Here is a 16,965-nt window from a genome sequence, read left to right as displayed (position 1 = left end):
TAGAATGCGAATCCTTACACCTAACCTGCTGTTCAAGACCTGAAGTGGCTGATAATGTGAGTGGTAGGAGCACTGATCACAGTTTAAAGAGATGTGTATTGTCTCCAGACAGTACAGTAAGTGAGGTTTTGCAAACCCAGGCAAGTCACGGGGGTTACAGATAGTGCGACATGAACCCAAGATCCCTGTTGAGACCGTCCTCATGTGTGCGGAACTTGGCTATTAGTCTCTGTTCAGCGACTCTGCGCTGTCGTGTGTCGTGAAGGCCGCCTTCTCCATTCTCCATAAGCATTCTCCAAGGCGGCCTTCACGACACACGACAGCGCAGAGTCGCTGAGCAGAGACTGATAGCCAAGTTCCGCACACATGAGGACGGTCTCAACAGGGATCTTGGGTTCATGTCGCACTATCTGTAACCCCCATGACTTGCCTGGGTTTGCAAAACCTCACTTACTGTACTGTCTGGAGACAATACACATCTCTGTAAACTGTGATCAGTGCTCCTTCCACTCACATTATCAGCCACTTCAGGTCTTGAACAGCAGGTTAGGTGTAAAGATTCGCATTCTAATCAGTAATCTCTAAACTGTCTGTGCTTTATATGCTCTGTCTGAGGCCAGAACTCTCCATTCACCTGACGAAGAGGGTGTCCCTCGAAAGCTTGTGAGTATATTATCAAATAAATAGGTTGGACTAAAACCTGGTGTTGTCAGACTTTTTACTAGATGGAGTTCAATGCAGACAAATGTGAGGTAATACATTTTGGAAGGTCGAATACAGATAGGAAAGACGCAATAAATGCCAGAACCCTTCAGCGTATTGATCGGCAAAGGGATCTGGGTGTACATAGAACATAACAGCGCAGTACAGGCCCTTCGGCCCTCGATGTTGCGCCAACCAGTGGAACCAATATAATGACCCTCTAACCTAAACTATTCCAATGTTATCCATATGCCTATCCACTGACCATTTGAACGCCCTTAAAGTTGGCGAGTCCACAACTGCTGCAGGCAGGGCATTCCACGCCCTTACTACCCTCTGAGTAAAGAACCTACCTCTGACATCCGTCCTATAATTACCACCCCTTAATTTAAAGCTATGTCCCCTCGTGTTAGCCGTCACCATCCGAGGAAAAAGGCTCTCACTGTCCACCCTATCTAACCCTCTGATCATCTTGTATGCCTCAATTAGGTCACCTCATAACCTTCTTCTCTCTAATGAAAACAACCTCAAGTCCCTCAGCCTTTCCTCATAAGACCTTCCCACCATACCAGGCAACATCCTGGTAAACCTCCTCTGCACTCTTTCCAATGCTTCCACATCTTTCTTATAATGTGGCGACCAGAACTGTATGCAATACTCCAAGTGCGGCCGCACCAGAGTTTTGTACAGTTGTAACGTGACCTCATGGCTCTGAAATTCAATCTCTCTACCAATAAAAGCTAACACACCGTACGCCTTAACAACCTTATCAACCTGGGTGCCAACTTTCAGGGAGCTATGCACATGTACCCCGAGATCTCTCTGCTCGTCAACACTACTAAGAGACTTTCCATTAGCCCTATATTCTGTACTCCTGTTACTCTTACCAAAGTGAATCAACTCACACTTTTCCATATTAAACTCCATCTGCCACCTCTCAGCCCAGCTCTGCAGCTTATCTATGTTCCTCTGCAAACTGTAACATCCATCCTCACTGTCTGCAACTCCTCCGACTTTGGTGTCGTCAGCAAATTTACTAATCCATCCTTCTACACCCTCATCTAGGTCATTTATAAAAATGACAAACAGATACACAGGTCACTGAAAGTGACAATGAGGTGGAGAAGGTAGTCAAGAAGGCATACAGCATGCTTGCCTTCATCAGCCAAGGCACTAAGTTTAAAAATTGTGAATTTTTAGACCTCACTTGGAATATAGTGTTCAATTCTGGTCACCACACGACCAGAAGGCTGTGGATGCTTTGGAGAGGGTACAGAAAAGATTTACCAAGATGTTTATATAGATGATCTGGAGGAGGGGGCTGAGTGTAGGGTAACGAAATTTGCTGATGACACGAAGATGAGTGGAAAAGCAAATTGTGCGGAGGGTGTGGAAAGTCTGCAGAGGGATCTGGATAGGCAGAGTGAGTGGGCGAGGACCTGGCAGATGGAGTATAATGTTAGCAAGTGTGAGGTTATCCACTTTGGCAGAAATAATAATAGGAGGGATTATTATTTAAAGGGCAAAAAGCTGCAGCATGCTACAGTGCAGAGGGACCTGGGGGTCCTTGTGTACGAATCGCAAAAACCCAGTCTGCAGGTGCAGCAGGTGGTCAAGAAGGTGAATGGGATGCTGGCCTTTATAGCGAGGGGGATAGGATATAAAAGCAGGGAGGTCTTGCTGCAACTGTACAGGGCACTGGTGAGGCCGCAGCTGGAGTACTGTGTGCAGTTTCGGTCGCCGCAATTGCGCAAGGATATATTGGCCTTAGAGGGAGTGCAGAGGAGGTTCACTAGGCTGATACCGGAGATGAGGGGGTTGGACTATGAACAGAGACTAAATAGACTGGGTCTGTACTTGGAGTTTAGAAGGCTGAGGGGGGATCTTATAGAGACGTGTAAGATAATGAAGGGGATAGATAGGGTAGAGGTAGAGAGATTCTTCCTGCTTAGAAAGGACAGCAGGGCTAGAGGGCACAGCCTCAAGATAAGGTGGGGGTGGGGGGTGCAGTTTAGATCAGAGTTGAGGAGGAACTTCTTCACTCAAAGCGTGGTGAATCTCTGGAATCCTCTGCCCGTTGAAGTGGTGGAGGCTACCTCGCTGAATATATTGGGTGGATAGGTCTCTGATAGACAGGGCAATTAAGGGTTATGGGGAGAAAGCAGGAAAGTGGAACTGATCCACTTCAGATCAGCCATGATCTTATTGAATGGCGGGGCAGGCTCGAAGGCCTACTCCTGCTCCTATTTCTTATGTTGCCCTGGTATGGAGGGCATTAGCTATGAGGAGAGGTTAGAGAAACTTGGTTTGTTCTCACTGGAACGATGGAGGTTGAGGGGACACCTGATAGAAGTCTACAAGATTGAGAGGCATGGACAGAGTGGATAGTCAGAAGCTTTTTCCCAGGGTGGAAGAGTCAATTACTAGGGGGCACAGGTTTAAGGTGCGAGGGGCAAGGTTTAAAGGAGATATACGAGGCAGATTTTTTACACAATGTGATGGGACCTGGAACTTGTTGCCGGGGGAGGTAGTGGAAGCGGATATGATAGTGACTTTTAAGGGGCGTCTTGACAAATCCATGAATAGGATGGGAATTGAGGGATATGATCCCCGGAAGGGTAGGGGGTTTTAGTTCAGTCGGGGCAGCATGGTCAGTGCAGGCTTGGAGGGGCCGAAGGGCCTGTTCCTGTGCTGGAATTTTCTTTGTTCTTTCAACTCCAGACCCCAACCACGCCACCAGGCGGCGCGCCCCAGATCTTCCCACAGCACCAACATTTTGATGCCTTGAAGTTTCACACTATCCTCTTCAAAGTTCTCAATAATTCCACATTTTAATTCATCCACAAACTTTAAAATTATCTAGATCATTAATGTATGAGAGATAATGCTGCAACTTTATAAGACCCTTGTCAGACCCCACTTGGAGTACTGTGCGCAGTTCTGGTCACCTCACTACAGGAAGGATGTGGAAGCTATTGAGAGGGTGCGGAGGAGATTTACAAGGATGTTGCCTGGATTGGGAGGCATGTCTTATGAAGATAGGTTGAGGGAGCTGGGACTCTTCTCCCTGGAGAGACGAAGGTTGACAGGCGACCTGATAGAGGTTTATAAAATGTTGAGAGGAATAGATAGGGTGGATTCTGGGAGGCTTTTTCCCAGGGCTGAAATGGTCGCTACGAGAGGACACAGGTTTAAGGTGCTGGGGAGCAGGTACAGAGGAGATGTCTGGGTTAAGTTTTACAACTCAGAGGGTGGTGAGTGCGTGGAATCGGCTGCCGTCGGTGGTGGTAGAGGTGAACTCGTTGGGGTCTTTTGAGAGACTTCTGGATGAGTATATGGGATTTAATGGGATTGAGAGTTATAGATAGGCCTGGTAGGTATGGATATGATCAGCGCAACTTGTGGGCCGAAGGGCCTGTTTACATAAGAACATAAGAACATAAGAAATAGGAGCAGGAGTAGGCCATCTAGCCCTTCGAGCCTGCCCCGCCATTCAATAAGATCATGGCTGATCTGTTGTGGCTCAGTTCCACTTTCCCGCCCTCTCCCCATAACCCTTAATCCCCTCTCTTATCAAGAACCCATCAACCCGCTTCTTAAAAATATTTAGCGAGTGCTGTAGTGTTCTATATATCAGGAGAAACAAGAGTGCCAAGGCCAGTCGTTGGGAGGTCTCCACTACAAACCTTACTCCAGCCTGAAAAACATCTCTGAACCTTTACTCCCCTCTTCCAATCATTCAGCCAGTTTTGTCCCTTTTATTGCATGAGTTATCACTCTTCTCAATGTTGTGTGGCACTGTCTCAAATAACCTTTGAAAGTCCACGCTCACCATTTCAGCAGCATTCCCCTATTAATCTGCAGCAGGAGCTTCACGTGCTGGTATACAGCAAATACACTGACGTGCCGAGTAAATGAAGCTGAATGTCACACCAGGAGGGATGGCCAGGTGACAGGGGGTAAGGGGTTGACTTCAGTTGGAGCAGGAAATCTACATTCAGAAAGTAATTCCAACATGAAACAAGCTGTTACCTGCAGCTGCATCACGACATAATTAAACTTCTCGTTCCTCCCACAGCCAATGAATCTGCACACATGATCCTTCCCTGAACAGAATGATAACAATAATTATTATAATGGACAAAAAAGAGCCTGCTGGAAACAAGAAGCAGTCATTGATGAGGGAATATATTCACCACACATCTCCCTGACCTTGTAGCTTCTTCAGAACAGCCACCTCCATCTTCAGCACCTGCTTGGGTTGCTGGGCAGATTCCACCTTCAGTGCAACGTTCTCCCGGATTAACAAATCCGTTGCCTCATATATCTCACCAAACCCTCCTCCACCAATCTTCTTCAGCTGAAAGAGAGACACTGAGCAGTGGGCTAACCGTGGCACAAAGATCAGATATACTACAGTTCAGGGTCCGGGTTGGTACAGAGGTTGAGAGAGGAGGTTAACTGGGTGCATCAAATAAGTAAGCCTTGAATAAAGTGGCACGCCACTGGGAGAGAGGGGGGTGGGGGGCACGGGGCATGGGGTTGGTAAAGCTGACATCACTCACCACTTTCCAGCGGTCTTTTACAACAAAGGCCACGGGTAAAATATCGACCTGCTCCCCTCCACCACTCATGTTTGCCTCTTCCTGTGCCGGGGCTGCTAGGCACTGCATTGGACAGCCAGTGAGAACTCATACAGACTGCATCCAAAACGGTCCATTTACCTGTAAGAATACAAACCCAGTGAGATCCAAAGCTGCTCAGTGACACTGATAATTACAGGCCCGAGTCAGACCCTGTCGCAGATTCAACAAAGGGTCATCAGCACTTGAAACATCAGCTCTTTTCTGTCCTTCCAGAGGCTGCCAGACCTGCTGACATTTTCCAGCATTTTCTCTTTTGGTTTCAGATTCCAGCATCTGCAGGAATTTGCTTTTACCCTACCCTGACCCCCCTGCCAGGGGCAGACCGTGCCACCCCCCCCCCCCCCCCCCCAAAACCGGGGAGGCAGACCCTGCACCCCAGCCCCCCCCAAATCCCTTACCGGGGAGGCGGACCCTGCACCCCACCCCCCCCAAATCCCTTACCGGGGAGGCGGACCCTGCACCACGCACCACCAAATCCCTTACCGGGGAGGCGGACCCTGCACCACGCACCACCACACCCCCCTCAATCCCTTACCGGGGTGGTGGACCCTGCACCACGCACCACCACACCCCCCTCAATCCCTTACCGGGGTGGTGGACCCTGCACTCCCCCTCCCCACGGCCAGGCAGAGGCCCAGGCTGTCAGAAACTTGGAGTTGAGTGGGAATTTGGAGTTGAAGGGAAAGAGGTACTTTCTGAAGGGTAGGGGGTTTTAGTTCAGTCAGGCAGCATGGTCAGTGCAGGCATGGAGGGGCCGAAGGGCCTGTTCCTGTGCTGGAATTTTCTTTGTTCTCTTTGCTTTCTAATTGCTAAACCCTGGTTGTGGCCTTGCCCTGCTGCAGTGACAGAGAACACACAGGAAAGAGCTGATCGGTAAGTAGCAAAGTCACCTCAGTATTTAATCATTCTATCACTTACAGTTTCAATGAAGAAAATTATAGCACAGGAACAGGCCCTTTGGCCCTCCGAGCCTGCACTGACCATGCTGCCCGACTGAACTAAAACCCCCTACTCTTGTGGGGACCATATCCCTCTATTCGCATCTCATTCATGCGTCTTGACAGGTTATTACTGTATCCGCTTCCACTCCCTCCCGTCAACGAGTTCCAGGCGCCCACCACTCTGTAAAAAAAATCTGCCTCGTACTTTATAAGACCCTTGTCAGGCCTCATTTGGAGTACTGTGCACAGTTCTGGTTGCCTCACTATAGGAAGGACGTGGAAGCTATTGAAAGGGTACAGAGGAGATTTACAAGGATGTTGCCTGGATTGGGAGGCATGCCTTATGAAGTTAGGTTGAGGGGGCTAGGTCTCTTCTCCCTGGAGAGATGAAGGTTGACAGGCGACCTGATAGAGGTTTATAAAATGTTGAGAGGAAGAAGTGTGAGGTAATTCACTTTGGTAGGAATAACAGATGTGTTGAGTATAGGGCTGATGGGAGGACTTTGAATAGTGTGGATGAACAGAGGGATCTAGGTGTATGTGTACATAGATCCCTGAAAGTTGGGAATCAAGTAGATAGGGTTGTTAAGAAGGCATACGGTGTCTTGGCGTTTATTGGTAGGGGGATTGAATTTAGGAGACGCAGCGTCATGTTGCAACTGTACACAACTCTGGTGCGGCCGCACTTGGAGTACTGTGTGCAGTTCTGGTCCCCACATTACAGGAAGGATGTGGAGGCTTTGGAGAGGGTGCAGAGGAGGTTTACCAGGATGTTGCCTGGTATGGAGGGGAGGTCCTATGAGGAGAGACTGAGGGATTTGGGGTTGTTTTTCGCTGGAAAGAAGGCGGCTAAGAGGGGATCTTATTGAAACATATAAGATGATTAGAGGTTTAGATAGGGTGGACAGTGATAGCCTTTTTCCTCAGATGGAGAAAGCTAGCACGAGGGGGCATAGCTTTAAATTAAGGGGTGGTAGTTATAGGACGGATATCAGGGGTAGGTTCTTTACCCAGAGGGTGGTGAGGGATTGGAATGCCCTGCCTGCTGCAGTTGTAAATGCGCCTAGTTTGGGGGCGTTTAAGAGATCCGTGGATAGGTTTATGGACGAAAAGGGATTGGTTTAGGTTAGTGGGTCATTGTTTTTTTTAAACTGGTCGGCGCAACATCGTGGGCCGAAGGGCCTGTTCTGCGCTGTAATGTTCTATGTTCTATGAATAGATAGGGTGGATTCTCAGAGGCTATTTCCCAGGGCTGAAATGGTCGCTATGAGAGGGCACAGGTTTAAGGTGCTGGGAAGCAAGTACAGAAGTGATGTTAGGGGTAAGTTTTTCACTCAGAGGGTGGTGAGTGAATGGAATCGGCTGCCGTCGGTGGTGGTGGAGGAGAACTCGCTGGGGTCTTTTAAAAGACTTCTGGATGAGTATATGGGATTTAATGGGATTGGGAGTTATAGATAGGTCTATGGATTGGTAGGTGTTGATGTGATCGGCGCAACTCGTGGGCCGAAGGGCCTGTTTGTGCTGTAGTGTTCTGTGTTCTATCTCCTTTAAACCTTGCCCCTCACACCTTAAACCTGTGCCCCCTAGTAATTGACTCTTCCAGCCTGAGAGAAAGCTTCTGACTATCCATGCTGTCCATGGCCCTCATAATCTTGCAGACTTCTATCAGGTCTCCCCTCAAACTCCATCACTCCAGTGGGAACAAACCAAGTTTCTCTAACCTCTCGTCATAGCTAATGCCCTCCATACCAGGCAACATCCTGGTAAATCTTTTTTGCACCCTCTCCAAAGCCTCCATATCCTTCTGGTAGTGCGGCAACCAGAATTGAACACTATATTCCAAGTGCAGCCTAATTAGAACGAGGGGGCATGGCCTCAAAATAAGGGGAAGCAGATTTAGGACTGAGTTGAGGAGGAACTTCTTCACACAAAGGGTTGTGAATCTGTGGAATTCCCTGTCCAGTGAAGCAATTGAGGCTCCCTCATTGAATGTTTTTAAGGGAAGGATAGATAGATTTTTGAACAGTAAAGGAATTAAGGATTATGGTGAGCGGGCGAGTAAGTGGAGTTGAGTCCACGAAAAGATCAGCCATGATCTTGTTGAATGGTGGAGCAGGCTCGAGGGGCCAAATGGCTGACTCCTGCTCCTAGCTTTTATGTTCTTTTGTTTTAACTAAGGTTCTATAAAACTGCAACACGACTTGCCAATTTTTAAACTTAAACCTTGGCCGATGAAGGCAAGCATGCCGTATGTCTTCTTGACTACCTTCTCCATCTGCATTGCCACTTTGCGACCTGTGTACCTGTACACCCAGATCCCTCTGCCTATCAATACTCCTAAGGGTTCTGTCATTTACTGTATATTTCCTATCTGTATTAGACCTTCCAAAATGCATTACCTCACATTTGTCTGGATTAAACTCCATCTGCCATCTCTCTGCCCAAGTCTCCAACTGATCTATATCCTGCTGTATCCTCTGATGGTCCTCATCGCTATCCGCAAATCCACCAACCTTTGTGTCATCTGCAAACTTAATCAATCCAGTTACATTTCCTCCAAATCATTTATATATAATTCAAAGTGCAAAGGTCCCAGCACTGATCCCTGAGGAACACCACTTGTCACAGCCCTCCATTCAGAAACACACCCTTCCACTGCTACCCTCTCTTCTATGATCGAACAAGTTCCGTATCCACCTTGCCAGCTCACCTCTGATCCCGTGCAACTTCACTTTCTATATCAGTCTGCCATGAGGGACCTTGTCAAAGGCCTTACTGAAGTCCATGTAGACAACATCCACTGCCCTACCCTCAATCATCTTTGTCACTTCCCCAAAAACTCGATTAAGTTTGTGAGACACAACCTCCCCTTCACAAAACCACGTTGCCTCTCACTAATATGTCCACTTATTTCCAAGTGGGAATAAATCCTGCCGCAAAGAATCCTCTCCAATAATTTCCCTACGGCTCACCGGCCTGTAATTACCTTGGATTTTTCTTGCTACCCTTCTTAAACAAAGGAACAACGTTGGCTATTCTCCAGTCCTCTGGGGCCTCTCCTGTAGCCAGTGATGATATAAAGATTTCTCTCAAGACCCCAGCAATTTCCTCCCTTGCCTCTCTCAGTATTCTGGGGTATATCTCATCAGGTCCTGGGGACTTGTCTACCTTAATGTTTCTCAAGAACCCCAATACCTAGAACATAGAACATTACAGCGCAGTACAGGCCCTTCGGCCCTCGATGTTGCGCCAAACAGTGGAACCAATCTAATGACCCTCTAACCTAAACTATTCCAATGTTATCCATATGCCTATCCACTGACCATTTGAATGCCCTTAAAGTTGGCGAGTCCACAACTGCTGCAGGCAGGGCATTCCACGCCCATACTATCCTCTGAGTAAAGAACCTACCTCTGACATCCGTCCTATAATTACCACCCCTCAATTTAAAGCTATGTCCCCTCGTGTTAGCCATCACCATCCGAGGAAAAAGGCTCTCACTGTCCACCCTATCTAACCCTCTGATTATCTTGAATGCCTCCTCCTTTTTGATCTCAATATGACTCAAATTATCGACACATCCTTTCCCAGACTCATCATCCACCAAGTCTTTCTCTCTGGTGAACACTGACACAAACTACTCATTTAATATCTCACCCATTTCCTCTGGCTCCACACACAGATTCCCCCTCTTGTCCTTGAGCAGGCCAACCCTCTCCCTGGCTACCCTCTTACTCTTTATATATGTATAAAAAGCCTTGGCGTTTTCCCTTATCCTACCGGACAATGCTTTTCATGACCACTTTTAGCCCTCCTTACTCCTTGCTTAAGTTTCTTTTCTACTTTCCTTGTATTCCACACTTGCTTCCTGTGTCCCCAGCCTCCTAGCTTTGACAAATACTTCCTTTTTCTCGTTGACTAGGCTCACAATATCTCTCATTATCCAAGGTTCCCAAAATTTGCCATACTTATCCTTCATCCTTACAGGAATGTGCCGGTCCTGAATCCCGGTCAACTTACACAAACGCCTCCCACATGCCAGATGTTGATTTGCCCTCAAACATCTGGCCCCAATCTCCATTCTTCAGTTCCTGCCTAATATTGTTGTAATTAGCCTTCCCCCAGCTTAGCACCTTCACTTCAGGGCTACACTTTATCCATCAGTATCATAAAGCTTACCTAATCATGGCTTACTGAATTCAGAGGTAATTCTTGTGGTTTTTAGGTTGTAAGGGTTATATTTGGAAAGGTGACATCAGCTAATTTTGAAAAAAACCACAGCAAACAGATTAATGCAGTAATAAATGAGGTAGAGATGGCTGGGCTGTTGACGTGTTGTAGCTGTATGTGGGAGAACCCGTACCAACCTGCAGCGCCCCACACCGCCCCCCTCCCACCACCACAGTGACACCACACTCCCCAACTGCACTGACACCACATTCCCCCCCCCCGCCCTGCAGCGACACCACACTCCCCCACCACCCCCCCCAACTGCAGTGACGCCACACTCCTCCCCCACCGCCCCCCCAACTGCAGCAACACCACACTCCCCCACCGCCCCCCCCAACTGCAGTGACGCCACACTCCTCTCCCACCGCCCCCCCAACTGCAGCAACACCACACTCCTCCCTCCCCCCTCCAGTGCAGCGACACCACACTCCCCCACCGCCCCCCCCCCCAACTGCAGTGACACCACACTCCTCCCTCCCCCCTCCAGTGCAGCGACACCACACTCCCCCACCGCCCCCCCCAACTGCAGTGACGCCACACTCCTCTCCCCCCGCTGCAGTGACACCACATCCACCCCACCACCCCGGCCCAGCAGTGACACCACACTCCTCCTCCTGCCCGCCCTCTGGCTCAGAATTGATGAGCTGGAGTCTGAGCTTCAGATACTGCAGCACATCCGGGAGGGGGAGAGTTTCCTGGACACGGTTTCAGGAGATGGTCACACCCGATAGGTTAGGTACCTCTGATTCAGTCAGGGACAGCAGGGTGTGATTAAGTGTGGCTGGAAGAAGGATACGGAATTCAGGAACTGAGGATCCTCAGCTCTTGACCTTGTCTAACAGGTATGAGGTCCTTGCTCCCTGTGTGGACGAGGAAGCGGGCAGTAGGGAGGATGAGCTAGCTGACCACTGCACCAAGGGACAGGAGGCCATTCAAGAAGGGAGCAAAAGGATAAGAGACAGTTGTAGGGGATTCTATAATTAGGGGGATTGCTAGCATCCTTTGTAAGCCGGATTGTGAGACCCACATGATATGTTGCCTGGCTGGTGCTAGGGTGAGGAATATCTCTGACCAGCTTGAAAGGATATTGGAGTGAGGTGGGGAGGATCCAGTTGTTGTGGTCCACATTGGGACAAACAACATAGGCAGGACTAGGAAAGAGGACCCATTTGGGGATTACCACAAACTAGGAACTAAATTGAAGAATAGGTCCTCAATCTCTGTATTACGACCTGAGCCATGTGCAAATTGGCATTGCAATGAGAAAATTGGGAAGTAAACACATGGCTAAAGGAGTGGTGCGGGAAGGAGGAGTTCCATTCCATGGGGCATTGTTATCAGTATTAGAACAGGATCTGTATCGCTGGGAAAGTCTCCATCTAAACCCATCTGGGACCAGCGTTCTAGCGAAAAGGATAAATAGGGTGGTCACAAGGACTTTAAACTAGCTAGCGGGAGGGCAGGGGGGAAGGAAAGGGTAAAACTAAAAGTATAGTAGTTAATGTGGACCAAAGCATCAGGTTAGAATGGGGGTGAAGATAGAGGTTAGTACACTGAACAGGCAAGGCCAGTCTAACGCCCATCAGAGATTAGTAAAGAAGCTCAAAATGTGTGAAAAACATAGTGCACAAGATTATCCTACAAGGGAAAGACAAACCAGTAGGACATATTTAAAACCCTGCACCTCAATATATGCTGTATTTGGAATAAGGTCAATGAGTTGTTGCACAAATGGAGACAAATAGGTATAATTTGATGAGGATTACTGAAACATGGTTACAGGAAGACCAGGACTGGAAGTTGAATGTCCAAGAGTACTCAGTATTCTAGGAGCTTAGACTGAATGGAACAGGAGGTGACATTGCTTTATTGGTTAAAGATGACATCAAGACTGTACTAAGAAATGACACTGACACTAAGGGGCAACATGTTAAATCAATCTGGGTGGAAATAAAAAACAAAGAAAATAACATCTTGGTTGGAGTAATTTACAGCCCCAGAGCAATACAGCCAGAGTGGGTCCCACGGTACAAACTAAGGAATAACAAGGGCTTGTGAGAAGCACAATCTGTAACCCCATAGCCCAGCATATCCCCCACTCAAACATTACCAACAAGCCAGGGGATCAACCCTGGATCAATGGAGAGTGCAGCAGGGCATGTCAGGAGCAGCACCAGGCATACCGAAAAATGAGGTGTCAACCTGGTGAAGCTACAACACAGGAATATTTGCATGTTAAACAGCAAGTGACAGAGCTAAGACAGAGATAGACAGAACTGCTTTCCAAGATGATGCCAAAGTGTCATTCTAACTCTTTTAAACTCTCTAACAATGTTTTAATTCAATTTGTCTTTCTCTACACCCTACCTATGACTGTAACACTACTCTCTGCACTCTCATTTTCTTCTCTGTGAATAATAGTTTTGTCTATATGCTAATACATGTGAAAGTAATAAGTCAAAGTGATATCACAACCAACCGATCAGCTCTAAGCTCTGCAGTCCTGCCACATTCAATCATAAATGGTGGACAATTAAACAACTCACTGCAGGAGGAAACTCCACAAATATCCCCATCCTCAATGACAGAGGAGCCCAGCACGTCAGTGTAAAAGATAACGCTGAAGTATTCACAGCAATCTTCAGCCAGAAGTACCGAGCAGATGATCCATCTCCGCATCCTCCAGTGGTCCCCAACATCTCAGATACCAGTCTCCAGGCAATTCCATTCGCTCCCCGTGATATCAAGAAACACCTGAAGGTGCTGTCCGTCGGAGGTGGCTGCACAATGTTTGGTATTACGTGTGACTCCTCAGATACGAGGACAGTTCACGTCAAATGTTCTGGACTATAACCAGACTTGGCTGACAAGTGGAAAGTCACATTTGCACCACACGAGTGCCAGACAGTGACCATCTCCAACAACAGAGGATCCAACCATTACTCCTTGGCATTCAATGGTATTGCCATCACTGGTAAGAGATCTTGGGAGTTACCATTGACCAGAAACTGAACTAGACTAGCCATACAAATACTGTGGCTACCAGAGCAAGTCAGGGGCAGGGAATCCTGCAGCGAGTAACTCATCCCCTGACTCTCCATGAGATTCTAAAATATAAGAGCAGACATAGGCCATTCGGCCCATCATTCAATGACATAATTCCTTATCTGATGAGATAATCCTTGGCCACACTTTCCCACCATAACCCTCGATTCCCTTACTAACTAAAAATCTATCTGTCTCAGCCATAAACACACTTAATGACTCGGCTTCTACAGTCCTCTGCAATAAAGAATTCCACAGATTTATTCCTCTCTGAGAAGAAATTCCTGTCTCCAATTCCTGACCCCCTCCTTACTCTGAGATTATTCCCTCTGCTCCTAGACTCTCCCACAAGGGGAAACAATCTCTCAGCATCGACCCTGTCAACTCCGAGAATCCGATTTGCTTCAATAAGGTCACTTCTCATTCTTCTAAACTCCAATGAGTACAGACCCAACCTACTCAACCTGTCCTCATAGAAAGATCCCAAAGCCTGTCCAACATCTAAAGGCACAAGTCAGGGGTGTGATGAAATACTCCCCACTTGCCTGGATGGGTGCAGCTCCAACACCATCCAGGACAAAGCAGCCCCGCTTGATTGCTACCCCTTCCACAAACATTCACTCCCTCTATCACAGGTGCACGGTGGCAGCCGTGTGTACCATCTACAAGATGCACTGCAGCAACTCACCAAGGCTCCTTAGACAGCTCCGTCCAAACCCATGACCATTGAGGAGAACAGAATGAATAATAAAAGCAGCACTATGACATTATTGACAGAACAGAGAGAGAAACGTACAGCACAGGAACAGGCCCTTCGGCCCATCATGCTGTGCTGGACTGGACATGACACCAAATTAAACTAAAGCCTTCCGCCTGCCCTTGCTCTCTATCCTTTTATTCCTTGCACATTCATAAGAACATAAGAAATAGGAGCAGGAGTAGGCCATCTGGCCCTCCGAGCCTGCCCCGCCATTCAATAATATCGTGGCTGATCTGAAGTGGATCAGTTCCGCTTTCCCGCCTGCTCCCCATAACCCTTAATTCCCTGTCTATCAGAAACCTATCTACCCGTGACTTAAATATATTCAACAAGGTGGCCTCCACCACTGCAATGGGCAGAGAATTCCAGAAATTCACCACTCAACTCTGATCTAAACTGCACCCCCCCCCCTTATCTTGAGGCTGTGCCCTCTAGTCCTGCTATCCTTTCTAAGTGCGAAGAATCTCTCTACCTCTACCCTATCCATCCCTTTCATTATCTTATACGTCTCTATAAGATCCCCCCTCATCCTTCTAAACTCCAGCGAGTACAGACCCAGTCTATTCAATCTCTCTTCATAGGCCAACCCCCTCATCTCCGGTATCAGCCTAGTGAACCTTCATGTGCTTATCTAGAAGCCCCTTAAACGGCCCTATCGTATCTGCCTCCACCATCACCCCTGGCAGCATCTTCCAGACATCTACCCACTCATAGAATCAACGGCACAGAGACAGGCCCTTCGGCCCAAACTGGTCCATGCCGACCAAAATATCCATCTATGGAGTATGGTGTACTGGCCTTCATTAATCGAGGGATTGAGTTTAGGAGTCGGGAGGTAATGCTGCAATTTTATAAGACCCTTGTCAGACCCCACTTGGAGTACTGTGCGCAGTTCTGGTCACCTCACTACAGGAAGGATGTGGAAGCTATTGAGAAGGTGCAGAGGAGATTTACAAGGATGTTGCCTGGATTGGGAGGCATGCCTTATGAAGATAGATTGAGGGAGCTGGGACTCTTCGCCCTGGAGAGACGAAGGTTGAGAGGCGACCTGATAGAGGTTTATAAAATGTTGAGAGGAATAGATAGGGTGGATTCTCAGAGGCTATTTCCCAGGGCTGAAATGGTCGCTACGAGAGGACACAGGTTTAAGGTGCAGGGAAGCAAATACAGAGGAGATGTTAGGGGTAAGTTTTTCACTCAGAGGGTGGTGAGCGAGTGGAATCGGCTGCCGTCGGTGATGGTAGAGGCGAACTCACTGGGGTCTTTTAAAAGACTTCTGGATGAGTATGTAGAATACAATGGGATTGGAAGTTACAGATAGTTCTATGGCTTGGTAGGTAAAGATGTGATCAGCGCAACTTGTGGGCTGAAGGGCCCGTTTGTACTGTAGTGTTCTATGTTCTATGTAATCTAACCCCCTGCCTGCATTTGACCCATATCCCTCTAAACCTTTCCTATCCATGTATCTGTCCCCAAGCCTTTTAAATGTTGTCAATGTCCCTGTCTCAACCACTTCCTCCGGCAGCTCATTTCACACATGTACCATCCTCTAAAAAACTACTGTCTGTGTAAAACACCGACCCCTCACCTCTCCTTTCATCTTTCCTCCTCTCACCTTAAATACGTGCCCCCTAGTAATAGACATTTCAGCTCTGGGGAAAAGATTCTGGCTGTCAACCCTATCTACACAGCTCCTCATTTTATATTCTTCTAACAGGTCTCCCCTCAGCCTCTGCCGCTCCAGAGAAAATAACCCTGGTTTGTCCAGCCTCTCCTTATAGCTCATACCCTCTAATCCAGGTAAACTTCTTCTGCACCCTCGCCAAAGCCCCTACATCCTTCATGTGACGTGGCCTCCTATCTCATTCTGCTCTATCACCTTCAATAATGGCGTCTCCCACTGCGAGCCCCACTTTTCCCAATGACAAACACTTTGTTTATCAGCTGGTTCTCGGGGCCAAAGGACAGGAATTACTACATCAATCAATACTCCCTCCCCTCCCTTCCTCCAGACCCCCCCTTACCCACAATCCCCTCCCCACGGCCCCTCTCCCTCCCTCCTCAACACCTGTAATTCACTTTGTTCCACCTAATTCAGAGGCAATGGCGCAGTTGTATGGTCACTGAACCAATAATCCAGAGACCCAGGATAATGTTCCAGGGACCTGGGTTCAAATCCTGCCACGGCAGATGGTGGAATTTGAATTCAATAAAAAATTTTAATTAAAAGTCTAACAATGACCAGAAACCATGGTTCTTTGTCGGAAAACCCACCTGGTTCACTAATGTCCTTTAGAGAAGGAAATCTGCCATCCTTACCTGGGCTGGCCTACATGCGACTTCAGAGCCACAGCAATGTGGTTGACTCTCAAAGCATTGCCCTGACGTGGAAATGTATCATCGTTCCTTCACTGTCACTGGGTCAAAATCCTAGAACTCCCTCCACAACAACATTGTTGGTGTACCTACACCACAGGGACTGCAGTGTTTCAAAAAGGCAGCTCACTATCATCTTGAGAGGTACGCCTTATGAAGATAGGTTGAGGGAGCTAGGTCTCTTCTCCCTGGAGAGACGAAGGTTGAGGGGCAACCTGATAGAGGTTTATAAAATGTTGAGAGGAATAGATAGGGTGGATTCTCG

At 47.9% G+C, this 16,965-nt stretch overlaps 1 protein-coding gene across 1 annotated transcript in view; it reads right to left on the bottom strand.

Moving 5' to 3' along the window:
- LOC145337677 (tau-tubulin kinase 1-like) overlaps positions 1–5,418 on the bottom strand; it is a 145,552-nt gene extending 140,134 nt beyond the window's left edge. The window contains exons 1-3 of the mRNA XM_080182501.1: positions 5,268–5,418; positions 4,915–5,062; positions 4,735–4,808 (exon numbers count right to left, since the gene is read on the bottom strand). Coding sequence (XP_080038627.1) covers positions 4,735–4,808; positions 4,915–5,062; positions 5,268–5,375 — 330 coding nt within the window. The 5' untranslated portion in view covers positions 5,376–5,418. The remainder of the gene's footprint in view (positions 1–4,734; positions 4,809–4,914; positions 5,063–5,267) is intronic.
- Between the last annotated feature and the right edge of the window lie 11,547 nt (positions 5,419–16,965).

Source organism: Carcharhinus amblyrhynchos, unplaced genomic scaffold (assembly GCF_965287045.1).
Source record: "Carcharhinus amblyrhynchos unplaced genomic scaffold, sCarAmb.v2.hapA scaffold_58, whole genome shotgun sequence".
NCBI lineage: Eukaryota > Metazoa > Chordata > Chondrichthyes > Carcharhiniformes > Carcharhinidae > Carcharhinus > Carcharhinus amblyrhynchos.
The sequence above is the reverse complement of the archived record's forward strand: the minus strand, read 5'-3'. Positions and strand labels throughout refer to the sequence as shown.